This window comes from Helicoverpa zea, chromosome 3 (genome assembly GCF_022581195.2).
Source record: "Helicoverpa zea isolate HzStark_Cry1AcR chromosome 3, ilHelZeax1.1, whole genome shotgun sequence".
Classification (NCBI taxonomy): Eukaryota; Metazoa; Arthropoda; class Insecta; order Lepidoptera; family Noctuidae; genus Helicoverpa; species Helicoverpa zea.
The window spans coordinates 7,436,914-7,453,282 of NC_061454.1; the positions used below are offsets into that span (position 1 = coordinate 7,436,914).

Sequence of the window (16,369 nt, forward strand, 5' to 3'; positions counted from 1 at the left end):
AATATATTTAAACAAGCTAGAGGCTATTTATTGGTAAAAGAGGCTTATGCAAACTGGTGACCACTGACCAATCGTATTTAACGGTAAATATATTTAAAACAACATATCAACTATCTCATTCAATTGTTTAAAAGTGACAGTATCTTAAATGTATTTAACGTTAAATATGTTTAGTAAATAGTTACACGATTGGACTCTTAAAATTTTAAACCTAATAAGTTTTGAGAAAATGTAGTTTAAAAAAACTATCAAGTAAGTAAAGTAAATTTTTCTAACATTATAATAATTGAGCTAATGTTCCAGATTTAAAGGTCTTGACTTGAACAGTTGTGAGCGTCAAATGGTTTCGGCGCGACGTCTTCATAGGGCGCCACGCGAGCGGACGCGAGGTCGCGGGCGACGCGCTCAGCTGCCCCCATCACGCGGAGAAGGTTGAGGCCAGCTAACTTTCGAAGTTCATCTATGCTCCAGCCTTCCTCCATGAGCTCAGCGAATAGTAGTGGATACGACGACACGTCCTCTAGGCCTTGTGGTGTACTGAACAATAAGCGTTGTTTGTGATATTAAGCCAAGATTAATGTTAGACGTGCTGCATGTGTACTAATGGCATAATAGGTACTATTTATTATGAGGTAAATCTATAGGGATTAAGTACAATAGTGTTGTAGGTAGTAGACACAGTTTGGTCAAACGTAGAAATTCCGAGGATGTCGCGACAACCAGGTAAATAAAAATGTTTTATGAACCTACTACATATATAAAGAAAAAGGTAGGTGCAATAATATCAGGTTTAAATAAAAGTAAAGACTGAATACATTTTACAAAATATGAACTCTGTATATTTTGCCCTGCATGGTAAATGTCTGTAGGGTTGCAGTTACGTAGCTACATGTAACGATATGTACTCACTAATTAATGCCGTCGTAGCCAGCGCCAAGGCCCACGCTGTCCACACCGGCTACATCCCTTATATGATTAATGTGTGCTGTAAGAACATTGTAGCAATTAATTGCCTGCATTTAAATATTATTATAGTATGCACACAGTTCAGTGACAGCGGAACTCGGGAAAAGCATTGACTGCGACTGTAAAAGTATGTACGATCGTGTTTCTTTCGGGAGGTTGTAAACAGTTTCTAGATAATTGAATTGGATGACTTTCAAAACTGAATTTATTATTCTTTACCAATTTATAATTACTGTAAAGTATAACTTAAGTTAAAATTAAATTAAAGTTATACTTTAAGGGCGCAAAAATCAGCATGGACCTAAAAGCTTTTTAATTTGTTTTCTGTATAAAAAGATTCAATTTCTTTCTGAATTTGTTTAAAAACTTTTCATACGTTAAGGAAATTGATTTTTTAAACATCAGACTTAGTATTTCTAATAGACGTCATAAATACACATCACAAAACAGCCGCAATATAGACCCTGATGCTTACCGATAGCATCTTGCACTGTCGCCGTGTCCTTGCAGGTGAGAAACGAAGTGTAGAAGTTGACCATGATGAGGCCCTTGTTGGCGGCCAGCAGGCGCAGCACTGTGTCGGGCACGTTGCGCGTCACGTTGCAGAGCGCGCGCGCCGACGAGTGCGAGAACAGCACGGGCGCGCGCGACACGGCCAGCGCGTCGCGCATCGTGCGCTCCGACACGTGCGACAGGTCCACCAACATGCCCAGCCGATTCATTTCCTTCACCACTATCTGTCCGACCGATCAATAACAATTTGTAAACGAAAGATTGATGACGGTAAGGGGGAGCGACTAAAAGAGAAGACTAGGTACTTGGCTTCAACCACATTGATTGAGGTACCTATTTTGTTTTATTGGAAAAAAAAGTTTTAATACCATAGTACAATACCATGTGCAAAAAGAACGAAAAGAATGTTTTAAAAGACTTTTGCGGTTTAAGCTATTGAAATGAACTGCAAACAGGGTTCCGGCTGCTCCTGGCCGTTTGCATATTTATCACAAAGTAAGTCTCTATTGTTCCAGCCGCTTTGAAGTTCGTATGAGTTTGCTTTGCTTTAAATTAATTGCTAACTTCTTGGAACCTTTGTGGTTGTGAATTCAGTAAGTCGAGGAATTCCGAAAGCGACAAATTGTCGTAGTTAGTCATGGAGTTTTGACGTCGGTGTCAGCAATTAGGACATAAACTTGCTATTTTATTGAAGTATGATGTGGATACATTTAAGCCTTTAGTGATAAACTTAGTATTTAGCTAAACAGAGTTCACGAACACTAGGCTGTAGTCACGAAAAGAACTATGCTAGTTAAACCAGGAATTCTCAGAGATTTCTAAGATTAATGTATTATTAAATAAGCTGTTTAAGGAATTTTACACTCAAGCACGAAAGCAAAAAGATCGGCACTCAGATCATAAATGACGGGTCATGAACTGACTACTTATTCTTTACAGCCATATTAAATTTAGCGTTCGCGCGTTAAAGCAGTTGCTGCTATTAAGATAAGTGCTGCTAGTACTTGTAACTTGTTTAAAGTAGCAGCAACTAGTACGCTGGGGCATGCAGATATACTCAGTTCAATAAATCAAAACAGTGGAGAGAATAGTACCTGTTCAGAACTCTTAAGTACGATGTGGGGTTTGCTACTTAAGCTGGGTTTAACGTACGACGCAGCCTACGTTGCACGCAGTGTGCAGTTTAAACAAAAGAAAATATTTCGAAAAGTATCGTTGCAGGTAAACAAAGAACTGGTTTCGCGAGCAGCCCGAGTTCATACAAAGAGAAATATTGCGGCGCGCCAGGATGTTTATGATTATGGCACACTCACTCTACTCGACGTCTCAATCTTTACGGTTGTGTTCTGACTACTTAGCTACATGTATTTTAATATTCTTTCGTACGCTGCAAGATTGCTCTTTATGATCACATATGTTATCCATATACCGCACGAATTGCTTCGTAAATACTTTATAACGAGTTGGAAGCCTACTTCCGCTTGATACAAATTGACATAAACAGCGAGCGTGTATTTAAGACAATAAATTCACTCTTAACGAGCTGCCATTGTATTGTCTGCAAAGAGGATTATAACTTCATCTAATCTTAAGAGAATTAAGAGGAGATAACTCACAATTTAAACCCGTAATAATAATCCAAGATTCGATGTTTTTTGTATTGCTTTTATTTTGGAATCTAACTTTCTAACAGAATGAATTAATTGATTTAATGGAAGCACAAGAACATTTAAATTCATAATAAGCATTCTATTAACAAGGACGATGTATTTAATGATATTCATGAAGATTTTCGCGTTACTAATGGTTTTTTTAATAATCACTTAAATATATGATTGGCAGTTTTTTGGTTCAAACAGACTACGGTGCTACGCAAGACGCATCGTAGCGTCGTAGTCCTATCGTAGCGGGTCGTAGCAAATACTCGTAGAAGGCTACGAAAAATAATCCTGACTTACCTTTCCGAACGGAGTGAGTCCGCCTCGTGGGGATGGTTCAGGTTTATCTGGGGACGCACATTCTGCCCACGGAGTGTCACACGTTGAGGTAAGGGTCAGGTATCTGACGCCTACTTGGTACAGGGTCCTCAAGACGCCAAGAGAGCCTCCAATTGCATGCCCACCCTCCACCCCCACTAATGAACACAGTCTGTGGTTGGCGTGCGCAGATATTATATCTGTGACAATAGAAAGTGCAAATGAGAATTTGAGAACCCACAAGTTTGTATTTTGAGACTTAATGCAATATTTGCATTTTTTTGCTAGTATTAAGTGACAGCTTCAAGTGTCCATCGATCATAATTGTGAATTGAACATCCTTGGCAGTCGTTATGGGTAGTCAGAAGCCAGAAGGTCTGACACACTTTATCCCTCTTAGTGAGAATGGGTTAACCGGGTTCTTAGGTTGAGGAGTCAAGACGTATAGACGTACAAAACATTGGTATTCAGTTTCTTTTGGTTAGATTGAAAGTCAACAGAAAATGGCTAATAATGTAACATTTACCATTTTAAAATATATTTTTTACTTTATTGAAAATATTAAATATTTCGTTTTCCGAGTACGGATTTACTTTACCCTCTGTTTTGCTACAGTCCTTATAAAAAAATCAGGGCAAGTCTTTCTTTATCGTATGAAGAAAAACATAAAAGAAAATCGTCCGATTTTTAAAAAGCATCAAATTTTAGGGACGAGCGGATTTTTTTGCCGTAAGTGCTTTTTCTTTATCTTATAGTCCGAAGGAAAGAAACATCAAACGATTTGAACTTATATTGTCACTCGTGTTTTCAAGCTGAAAGTCCTTAGCTTTAGGTGTTTGTTTACATTGTGTGCACAATTCCAGTTGTCGTGATGGAAATAGCAAGATGCGATGAAGTTCCAATTCCGCTGTGTTTATCATATCTATATTTAATGTGAATGATGAGCTGAAAGCGATAAGAATTTTCGATAGATATGACAACTAAATGCTCATCTTCGTTTACTTCATGTTTGCTCACACTGTGTCACTATCTTTGATGAGTCTATCAGCTTTAGTTTGTTAATATTCATTACTCTTTTAATTTATGTAATTCCTATGACATTATTCATAACCTGAAAAATGCATTCAAAATGCTAATTGAGTCTATAAAAATGCATTTGTAATTTAGAGACTAAAATGACAGAATGTTAAATATTTAACTGCGCGACTGCACAGCGTAGCAAACACATCTGATTAAAATGTATACTTGTATAATGTGGTCAAATAATTCAGTAGGAAGCATGTTTTTTTTTCACATAGATTCCTAACTTAAAGCTACTCAGATAATGAGCGACGGTTACTGGACTGAAACTCGCGTTTTTGTTTGTGAACAATATGCCGAATAAGAAGAGGACTTCTACTTTATTGGCTTCATTTGAATTACAAAAAAGAAACAATGAAGGTAAAGGAAATGCAAGAATTAATTAAACAGTTTAAATTTTTAAAGGCTGCGGACTGAAAACAATGGGTTTCTCATGCTAAACACCTTGCGCATTTACATTTGTCCTTTTCAGATTTGCTTAAAATACGATCGATGTAGGTATAGTCTCTTCTAATGGCATTATATCATTTGGCAAATGGAAAAGTTCAAACGGAGATTCGCCCCATACCAAAAAGTTACTTTGTAAATCGGTTTAACAAAATGTTAAAGTGGCGTGGCGATGAAGACATGCTTACCTTCGGCAGAGGTGCACAATGTGAGCTGAGGGTGGTATTTGTCGGTAAGTCTTTGTATCAAGTCGATCTGTTCGAACGTGAGCTGCACCGCATCCCGGTGCTGCGCGTCGCACGGCACGTACGCCGCCCAGAACTGCCGACAGAGGATCACTTTGACATATTACTGATTAAATATCACGCACGACTTGAGCACTGCGCTCCGAATATGAAATCCCGTATCACAGTGAACAAAGAGTTTAGAATGGAATCAGCGATGGCAAATGGGAGTTCACGGGTGGATAACTCTCTGCCACATATTGTATCATGAACGTAACTACGTAATACAAACAGATCAATCTAGTGGAATTGCGCGATGAAGTTGAAACAATTAGCTCACTATCATTTCTGTTTCAGTTCATTGTACCGTATCCATGATATATGTAGGCAATTATAATTTTGAACCATATTGTGGTACAGTCGGGGAAATAATCCTGATTTAAATTAGTCCATCTGATAATGTCTACTCACAGCCTATTACGTAAATGACAGTCATTTTGTTTGGACTCGAAAGGTGTATACTTATGTAGATAGTACCTACATACTGTGCACAGTCAATTGTGCATCGCCAATTTGTTGCAATGTAAATCTTAAGCTGGAATATTTAATCATAATTTTTATGTGGCGAGCATTTTAAATTAAATCATGTTAACCTATGCCAATATCTTTTGACGCCGCAATAATGTGGTCGACGTGATCCACACGCCACATATTAATCTTGCAGAGGTATCACGTTGAAATGACCCACTTTATTAAATGCACAATTAATTAAATCGTCGGTTAAAGGAATTTAGCTCACCTGTGCGGCCACTCTGCCTTGTTTCAGTCGAGGCAGGTCGGTGTGGCTCCACGAACTTGTTGCCCACGGGGAGATGGTCCGCAAATCCTCGTCGAAACTATGTAGGTACATAATTTTATTTCATTATTGAACAGTTGTTCTTTCGTTGAAATTAGGTTAGTGGCTGAAAGTAAGTACTCATGTGAAAAGCCCGATATTAAATGTACATTTATGCCAGGCGTGGTCAAGGAAGAGTATTGTTTGATACTCAGCTTGAAATACTGTCTTGACATAACAAAACACAATTTTATTATAATTGGTTGAATTAAAGGACTGATCAGTTGTGGCTTATTACGTGTATTTTATTTAAATGTTAATTTAATTAACCATGATATAGGAAGAACTGTGCTCGCAATAGTGCTTAGGTAAGGAGTAGGTATTTCGCATGCATATGTTATGACGGATAAGAAAACGATGTAAAGCCAGAGTTTATGAAAGTTTGTAAACAACAACATTATTTAGAAATAGATTATGCCAAAATATTTTTATTTTCATGTTTGTGTGGGCAAGTCTAAAGATATAACATCTTCCTACGTTATACGAGAAAAATCTAGGCAGCGTTGGTAGCAGAATCGAATCTCGCACCGCACGCGTCGCCAACGACCTGGCACTGAGCCAGCATGTCTGTCAAGAAACATTTCAATTCTTTACGCTACGTGTGAACTATGATTTCGTTGTAAGTGCTATTGATCTGAGCCTTGAATACGTAATGTGCAGATTACGCCGGTAACTTTAGTCTTTTATAACTGAGATACGTACGAGATTTCCTTTAACCCATTAAGTATTTATTCCTATGGGCCGGGTATTTCTTTGATACAATTTGCATATATTTTCCAAATGTCAGATCGTGCTCTTGCATTTTTTATGTAAATATTCGCGGGAAAATTACTGCAGGTAAACTACGTGGTCGATTCCTATTATAAATCAAATGTAAGTAATAGTCGGTTAGGATGTACCAGTAGCCTACACATTCTACTTCATAATCTTGCTCTGAATGTATCCGTTTTTCTGCCCTACGAAGCATACCTCAATTACGTATTAAGTACCTTCCTACAAAGTGAAGTTGATGAGATCTTGCTTCGATCCTCATCGTATTAAGTTTGCTTTTATAACGCTCCAGCAAAGTGGTGATTAGCTAGGAAACTCTGTTCATTACAGAGTACGCACATTAAGAGAGTAACAGAATTATAACAGACGGATACACGAGTACACAAGTGAAGTTCAGCTCGACATACCGACTGTTTCGAAATTCGATTAAAAAAATACTTTATGATGACTGAGAAGATAAATATTATAATCCTTATGTGTATATGTGAATATTTACGCATGTTAATAAACTTCATTTAGGTTTTGTATATCAATGATGTAGGTACATTTTTGACTGTTTCACTTGTTTCTGAATCGATCCGCCCATTTCAAATGTCCAAAAATTGCTGTATTCAATATAATAATAATTGGACTGGTATATTATGATCGTCATTTTCGTAATATAATATGAAGCCTCTAACATCGCCGATCTCAACTATAACTACCCACATCTAGTTAGTAACGAGAGCGGCATTACGCCTCACAGATTTCGTTAGCTAGTTTAAAACAGTTGGGTTCAAAGGCTCTTACAGTGCACTAAGTGGATTGATTCTCCTCTCATCTTTTATGTGCACCAGCTACCTTTATACATATTTGTTTAAGTCCGCCGGTTTATTCATCTCTTTGTTAAAAGGATTGAAAATACACTTCCACACTAAATGTTAAGCCTCTTTGAACAAACGTCAAATAAGCTAACGTCCGAAAGGAAAATTGTTTCTTTTTATATAGAAACCGACCTTTGGAACGTGCAATAACGAAATTAACTTCGAACGAAGACTTAAAACGTACCCCCTCATAATCTCAGCAAGGCAGAAGTAATTACTTCCTTAATATTTTTTTATATCCAAACGTTATCGTTTCGCATCGCAAATGACTCAATTACCTCGATGTACCTATCACATAGTTTAAAAATTTGAATATTCGTTTCTTATTTTTAAAAGGAGAAGTACGTACTTGAAATCTTTTATCCTATTGTGTAGAAACTTCCTTATGTTCCAAGGTAGGTCGTTGTGTCCGTCTATGAGCGGTGTGTCGTGCAGCAGGCGCTCGGCTAGTCGCAGTCTTTCGTGCAGGGGCGCCCCGGGCGGAGCCCGCAGCGCCAGGGGCCCGGCCACGCACGCGGTGCCCGCCACCAGCACCAAGATCGCCACGCAGCACCAACGCCGATGCCACACTGATAAACCTATTGAAGTTAAGATGTTTATTCTTTTTAATCACGACGTAGGAGTTAAAGTTGAAAAGGAGACGAACTTGAATATTGCAGATTACACTATCGACCCTAAACTCGAATTCCAATAACATTGTATATAATATAAAGTTCTATACTATATGTATTTATTTCTAGATTTAGATTTTCTAGACAAGAGTCAAACAAAAATATAGACAGATTCTACATAATATTTTTCGACTTAATTAACAAATACATATATGTTTTTTTTAAATAGATAAATGAGAGCATATTTTGTTTATATAATAACCCCTCACTAATATTAAATACGTTAAACAGATTCACAATTAAATAGACTCAAAACAAAAGTGATAGATTTCATAAAAAACCCCTATAGTATCAATTTGGGTCATAGCAATCGGTCGTTACCGAGCTCCCCATAATCTTCCTGTCAGGAGCAAACTTACTCGATCACGGCGTCGAAGTCTCGGGGATGCAGCGGCTTAACTACACGCTTAGAAACACTATTGGGAATACTCTTCTGTGCAATAAAAATGTATCATTCACGTATTTAGGAACTACATAAACGTTTATTAGAAAATTAACGGGATATATTCAGCTTTACCAACATGTATTTTCTTAGTGAAAATTTAACTTAAGCTTAAACTTTAGCAAGCCAAACTACCTTTTGACTTATCTTTTGGACCAAGTCGGTTTAAGACACTACGTAAAGTCCCATAGGCCATAAAGCACCTAAGAAGGTGCGGCGTAGACGTACTATTTTTACGAACTATTTCGGTTAATTGAGTATTGTACTAAGACAAAAATGAATGAATTAAATAAAAAAATAGCACTTTACTCGTCAAAGAAAAAGTACTTACGAGAAGAGTTCCCAGTGGTGGTGGAACTGTGGCTGGTGGTGGATGTGGTGCCTGTGGACAGCCACTGCGGGGACTTGCACGCGTTGCACGACGCCACGCGGCCCTGCCCACGCTCCGTCACGTCGGGCGCTGGAGTCGCTCGCTTCTTACCCTACGTCATTGTTTTGACAATTAATACTTAGCACAATAACTAACAAAATCGGCAACTATAAATGATGCTTGCACTCTAGCCTCCCTGTCATTAGGTATACTACATAACTTTTTGTGAAAAAAATGTGTAACTTGTTTATGTTTACTTCAAATAATGCTTTAGACAGAACCCATGTACAGAAAAACCCGAATGTTTCAGTAGGTTTGTTTCACGCTGTCTCTGTACAAGTTCACTCAGTTCGGTTTTAAGTTTTTGCCAATCAATTTATGTTGACTAGATGTTATTTATCGGCTAATTTCATTTTATGTAAAAACTTTACTCACGTGCGTGTCATAAAAAATAGATGGCAGTCTGGTATCTTGCGGCGCTTCGCAGGTGCAGAGCGCGTGTGCCGAGCGCGGCCCGCTCATCGCCATGACGTCGCCCTCCAGGAACGTTTGTGCGTCGTCATCCACTAAATCACTGCGAGTACTTCTCGACTCCATCGTGCTCTCGTCTCGCGTCCAAGACTCCGATAATCTATCTCGGTATCTTTCACTTGGAAAATCGTTGTATGACATTTGTCTTTTAATACCTTTACACCGACTACGATTGTCTAAAGTAGAAAATTTTGTTCTCTCTAAAGCCGGCGAATTTCTAGTAACCAATATTTCGTTATTATCAAAACTTCTCATTTTTACCATTTTTTGTGAGGTACGTCTATTTATATCTGAACTTACATTATAATCTCTCAATTTATCAAAACATTGGTCCACATTCCCAGAAAAATTTGCGTACGTAGAAGCATTGCTCTTTAAATCATCCTTCCCTTGATAGCCCGAAGAAGTGAAAATACAACTCTGACTGTTTACTCTCCTTTGCGACTTGTCTGCCAACGACAACATCGATGTCTTCTTGAGAGAGCTCGTAGAGCCCGATGTTATCTCCGCCAGTTGGACAGCGTTCTGATGTTTTTTTGATATTGCCTCGCCGCCTATCTTTTTTAAGTTTGATAGCTTCCTTTTTATCTTTTGCACGAGTGTATTCCTTGGATCGTAAGAAATTAACTGTTTTGAAATGTAGTTTGATACACCGATAGTCCTACTTTTGTTGTATTTTCTGTCAAGACTACGATGTGATCCGATTGTGAGTTGACTTCGACCTGTGTCCCGTTTAATTCTTTCCAAGTCGTAGATGTTAAGAGTGTGGCCTCTCTGGTCGACGTTTCGATGGCAGTTGACAAAATTATTTTGTTGGACATTACAGTTGCAAACTAGGTCAAAATCATGTTTTGATATGTGTTCATCTAAACATTGTCTTTGTGCGGCAAGAGCGAGGCAAGCTTCGCAGTCTACACCGAGCAGGAGTTCGAGACTGGTGTTTCTAATGAAGCCGTCGCTAAATGTGCGGGATCTAAAGTGAGCAGCGTTTTGTGTGAGCCGTGTTTCCCAGTCCGTGGGTGGTGCGGCGGCGGCGGCGGCAGTGGCTGGCCCGCTCGCCTCGCCGTCCACCATCGTGGCAGCATCGCGGTTCACCGTGATGACTCGCGGCTGCCGGAACACTCGACTGTCACTCCGCACGGAGCTCCGAGAAGGCGATGGCGATGGACGCTTGAAGCTCTCCACTTGAATCATATCTTATGCTTAATTGCATGCGGTTTGATAAATTGATCTGTAACAAAACAGGGTTCATATAATGTTACTATACTTACTTGGGTACCAATTAGTTAAGCTGCTTTGAAAAAGTAAATAAATTGGTATTAGGTTGTGCAGGTAGGTATGTAAATGGTAACCTACAGCCATTTACTAAAATATATATATCCATCTAAAGGTTCGGCCAGTTTGAGAGTTTACTGATAAACACTGCGTATGGAACGTGATGCGAATTCATATTCTGATCAAAACCACAAAAAATAAAAATCTCATCTTATCAATGTGCCAGTTATATTATTAGTATATGGTTTGCTTGTATGTATCTGCAGCCATAAACAATTCCCACATAACTGTGTAAGTTTACTTGAGAGCTCTCGGTTTGGGGGAGAATAACAAACGCGTGTAGTCACAGCTTAATGAGTGATGACACAAAGAGTGTTGTGTTACCCAGATTATACCCGAACTTCAGCCATAGTAACAATGAAAATATTACTGAGGCTAGCTCGCTATTATATTCTTCTTTCGAAACACAAAGAAATTGTACATAGGTTTACGTCCATTATATAGCTACATACGTATCCAGATACGTAGGTATCCAAATGTTATATGTAAGTACGTACAGGTACATAGATAAAGGCCATAAACGGCATTTCATAACGATCTGTGAATTCAGAAGCAGGGTTTAATTGTTTATTCTGTTGTACACCAAACATTTGAGGGCAAGGATTATCTCCAATCCAATTTAGATGATTGGCTTAGTCTGATACGCAATAAATATTCGAATTTTCATTTGATATTTACAGGATTTTGACTATTGTGTGTAATTATTTTATAGAGGCATTAGACACACACTTGTGTAAAGTTGAATATGTTACAAAGTTAAAAACTTTTGAGTGACAAATACTTCTACCCGTGAATCGAATTTTCGCATTAAACCGTAATTGATACATTGCGTTGTCAAGTGAACTAATGATACATTAATTGTTAATTTTAACAAATTGGTTAAACATGCTTACCACGAATTGACATGGTCATTTAGGTTGTATTTCATACTCGCGGGCATTCGAAGTTGAACAAAGAGAATTTAATACCTCAATTCATTATGATAGTCATTGTTGGCACAATAAGAATTTCTGTTGAAGTTGGCAGTCGTCATATAAACAAAAGCAGGTACTGAGGGATAGGGCAAGGCAGAATTAATTAACTGAAAAGAAAATGCGCGTATTGTCATGTTGGTTATGTAGGTAGGTATTATCACAAGATAGGTACACTAGAATATTAACACGGCTGGCATAAGAACAACCCCATACAGCAAATGTAGGCAGCCTGCAGCTGAACTCTGTGTAAATTTATTCCTGTTTTAAATGACCCGAACTCTGACTGCGAACCTCTCAATTTCGTGTTTTTTAACGTTTACTCTACCGTGTAAGTTCGGCGGTTAGTCTAATTATACCCCCGGAAACTTTGTGTGAGTACATATCAAAGACTTTTTAGGTACATCTACATCTTTTATAAATAATGTTTTATTTTTAAGAAGGTAGGTAAGAACAAAGAAAATATTTCGACTGTTATTTATATAGTTTACAATCTCAATAATGAAAATAAGTTTCATTTTGTCATCCAATACCTATAATACAATTTTATTATAAAACGTAATCATTATACCATTTTCAATAGAATCGAGTAATTGCTACAATTTAGAATATCCAACTAAAGATACAAAAAACCGGCCAAGTGCGAGTCGGACTCGCGCACCGAGGGTTCCGTACAAATCCTGTATATAAAAAGTGATTCTCGCGCCAACCGTTCAGTTTAGAACAATCATAGTTATGGTAATTTCGTGAGAGTCAAAATAGTTAATATTTTTTATTTTATAATATAACTAAAATAGTAGGGCAGTACCTTGTAAAAGTTATTTTATTAAAGTTATTTATACCTATACAACATTTTATAGTCATCATTCAGAAATCTGATTGAAAATAACTAATTATGTCTTAAAGGTCATTGGATATCTGACCCGTCGAGGGAACTCCTGAACGGTATGTTGCAAGTGCTGCAACTACCACGTGTTTGAGCTTATTTTATTTGTATTGGCGAAGACTTTCCACATATATAGGTTTGACTGCCATTGTGGGATCGATAACAAAGATCAGATATAGTTATGGGAACTCCTTTACAATTTATAACGTAACCTTGTGTTGGAGCTTATTTTATTTTAGTTGATGAGAATTCACTACTAATGGGATCTTTTATTTTTGAGGGATCAATCACCTAACGAGCCCCAGTTTCAGGTTTTTTTCGAAACTGCCTGAAGACTTGTAACTGTCGAATTGTAACAACGACTGCTAGAGAGTAGGATTCGGGGCTGCTGGCTTTACTTTTCTAGAGCCTTGACAAAAGTGTAATTCTGTCCCTTTCTTTGTTTTGTAAAGTCAGCTTTATTTTATTTTGTAGCATTTTACAAACAAATCCAACTTCAAACATATAAAAAAGCAACAAGAAAACAAAAGCAAGAAAGAAATTAAAAAGATGTTAGGTGCATCGGTCTAGAAGTCGGCGTCTAGAGGATGCATCTATATTTATTTAACCACCGAGATCTAGACCGATGCATATATACAGTTTTCTTGTTGTTTTTAGAAGTTGTTTTTTGTTTTTGTAAAAAGTTTTTATTTTTAACTTTTGCGAGAAGTTCTCGTCAATTCGAATAAGATAAGCCCAAACACGACGTAACTAAAACATACCGTTGAGGAGTTCTCTCGACTTTCTCACGTCTTCATCATCAGGTAAGCTCTAAACCTTCAATGTTTGATAGTATCACCAGACATACGCCTGAGAATCAAGTTTTAATCCTATGCATGCCTACAATTTCTGATAGTTGCCCTCGATTTCTCAGGATTTCCATCATCAGATCCTGATCTGATGACAATGGAAATAAACGGCGAGTATACTCTTTCACTACAAAGAAATGATTTCTCAAATCCGTCAAACGTGGTCGTTTAAATTCCCCATTGAAATGAGGAAAATATTTGATGTTTACACCTGATTTTCTCTAGATTCCCATGGTTCACATTGATGCGACTAATGCCACAGTAAATCAGAGCCTTTATCATTATACTGTGCTATATTTCGTTCGTATCCGCCGCGGGTATGGTTCCCATACTAAGGTGCCCAAAGGGTGCCCAATTACCTTTGAATGATTTAAAATTTTTCACAGTTTAGAGGCAATTATATTTAAGAAGTGTTTGATATGAATTTCAACTTTAATATCTCTACGCGTTCATGTGAAAAAGGGTAGGTAGTAAGTTTATAATTATTAAAAAAATATTTTATGTCAAGTAAGCAAAAATAATATTTTAATATTTTATGTAACTTCAAATTTATCATTTTCGCAATTTTTCCTTTATCTGTACTATATAACATTGCTTCTCGCCGAATTTCAAGATTCTGAGTTCACAGGAAGTACCTTGTAGGTTTTGATTCCCTAGCGTGTGACGGAAATTCGTCTAAAGTGTCGGTATAACTGCTGTATCTTTTGATCGCGTTAACTTAGAAGTTTGATTTTTTCACTACCTAAAGGGACAATAGACCTAAGTATTTGGTATAAATTTCAATTTGATACCTTTATTCGTTCGTGAGAAATAAGGTAGTATGTTTCATTTTATTAAAATATTTTTTTTTATGTTATATAACTAAAAAAATGAGATTTTCGGAATTTTTCCTATATTTGCATTATATGACAATGCTTCATGCCAAATTTCAAGACTCTGAGTTTACGGGAAGTATCCTGTAGGTTTTGATTCCTTTGCGAGTGTCGAAAATTTGTTGAAAATATCGACATAATCGGCTGTATGTTTTGATTGGCTTGGCTTAGAAGTTTGATATTTTCACAGCTTAAAGAGGCAATAGACCTGAGTATTTCATGTGAATTTCAGCTTGATACGTCCACGCGTTCTTGAGATAAAGGGTCTTGACAGACAGACAGACAGACAGACAGACAGACAGACAGACAGACGGACAACAAAGTGATCCTATAAGGGTTCCGGTTTTTTCCTTTTGAGGTACGGAACCCTAAAAAAGAAAGAGATTGAATTCGTCGAGTTATATTTGTGTAACGAAACATCGAGTGTATATACATCGCTACATACATACACATTCGGGAGTGGTTCTAACACTGGTACACAAAATAAAAATAAAAAACTTGTTGCGATTGCGGGGGTATATTCCGTGGTGTAGCAGTACGTAAACAGACATTTTCCATTTTGTGGTGTGTTCAAACCACGCAGTGTACGACTGCGATACAGTAACTTGTGTAACTTTTTCTTTTGAGTATGTTGGTTGACCACTTCTGCGGCTCGATCACGCTCTACAAACGCCCCTTATCTGATCCTTGTTACGTACAAGATTGACTGTACAGATCTTTCAACTGCCACTTTAAACCGCTTTTACTCCGCCATTGAAATCTTAGTGGCAGCAAACTTAGAGGTAGGTATGCTTCGAGCTCTAATTAGTTTTCTTTACAATTTACGTCACAAAAGAGTGCCAGAAGGATACCTCGACGGCTTTTCGATGATATCGGCATGAAGTTTGGTGTAATTACGAAATGAAAGAGGTTTTACCTTCTCTTTTCATCGTAGTTGTGATTGTTTAATTTTAATCGTGTTGCCTGATAAGGACATACAGTAGAAAGAAACATCGTTGATTTTGTTGCCACTGTTTTGTTTTGTTTGACAATGTTTCGTACCATTTTTATTTTACCCACTATATCAACATTCAATTTTAGTGAGGGATTAAAGTAAAAATTAAACGTAGCATTTACCAACACGAACTTAAAGGAACCTGCTCTTTATTATTACCTATTACCTACGATAACACTGCCTTTCTTGCTGACAGCCTACGTCACGTAGGTATAGGATCCAGAACCGACGACCCATTAATAATTAGACCAGACTCTAAAGTCTAGAGACAAGGTCTTCAAGATTTTCACTTAACTTCGAGGCACGTGTTATCAAAATCGACAGCGACCACGGTTTTTAAGCCGAACTGTCATAAAGTCGGGTCAGTTATTGTTGTCTCTCTATAGAACAAGCTGGTACGTTCCAAAACAAGGTGGAACTATTCCGGCGAATACACCATGTAAACAGGACGCTAGACGAAGACTTAGTGCAAACAACGCAGGAAGCAATCAATGTGCGTAATTTCAGTTATAGGTACGTAGGTATATAAGTATATATCTAGATCTCTGCTTCATGAGTAGACAAAGCTGAGGCAGTCTTAAGCCGAAGAGTTACGTTAATTAATAACAAGGGAGTTTTAAATTAAAAATCAATAAGATCATAACGCAATAAAAACGTGCTCATTTCTTTGTTAATCAATCACACCTTAACAGCTGAATGGATTTGATTTAATTA

The 16,369-nt window shown here is 37.5% G+C and overlaps 1 protein-coding gene across 1 annotated transcript; it reads right to left on the minus strand.

The window, feature by feature from the left end:
- Positions 1-304: 304 nt before the first annotated feature.
- LOC124646152 lies at positions 305-10,943 on the minus strand. The gene is made up of 9 exons (XM_047186233.1): positions 9,654-10,943; positions 9,180-9,330; positions 8,085-8,313; positions 6,006-6,102; positions 5,171-5,303; positions 3,438-3,655; positions 1,442-1,703; positions 910-985; positions 305-537 (listed from the first exon to the last, which is right to left on the minus strand). Exons 1-9 carry the CDS (start codon positions 10,941-10,943, stop codon positions 306-308), a joined length of 2,688 nt encoding a protein of 895 aa, XP_047042189.1. The 3' UTR covers position 305.
- Positions 10,944-16,369: the final 5,426 nt, after the last annotated feature.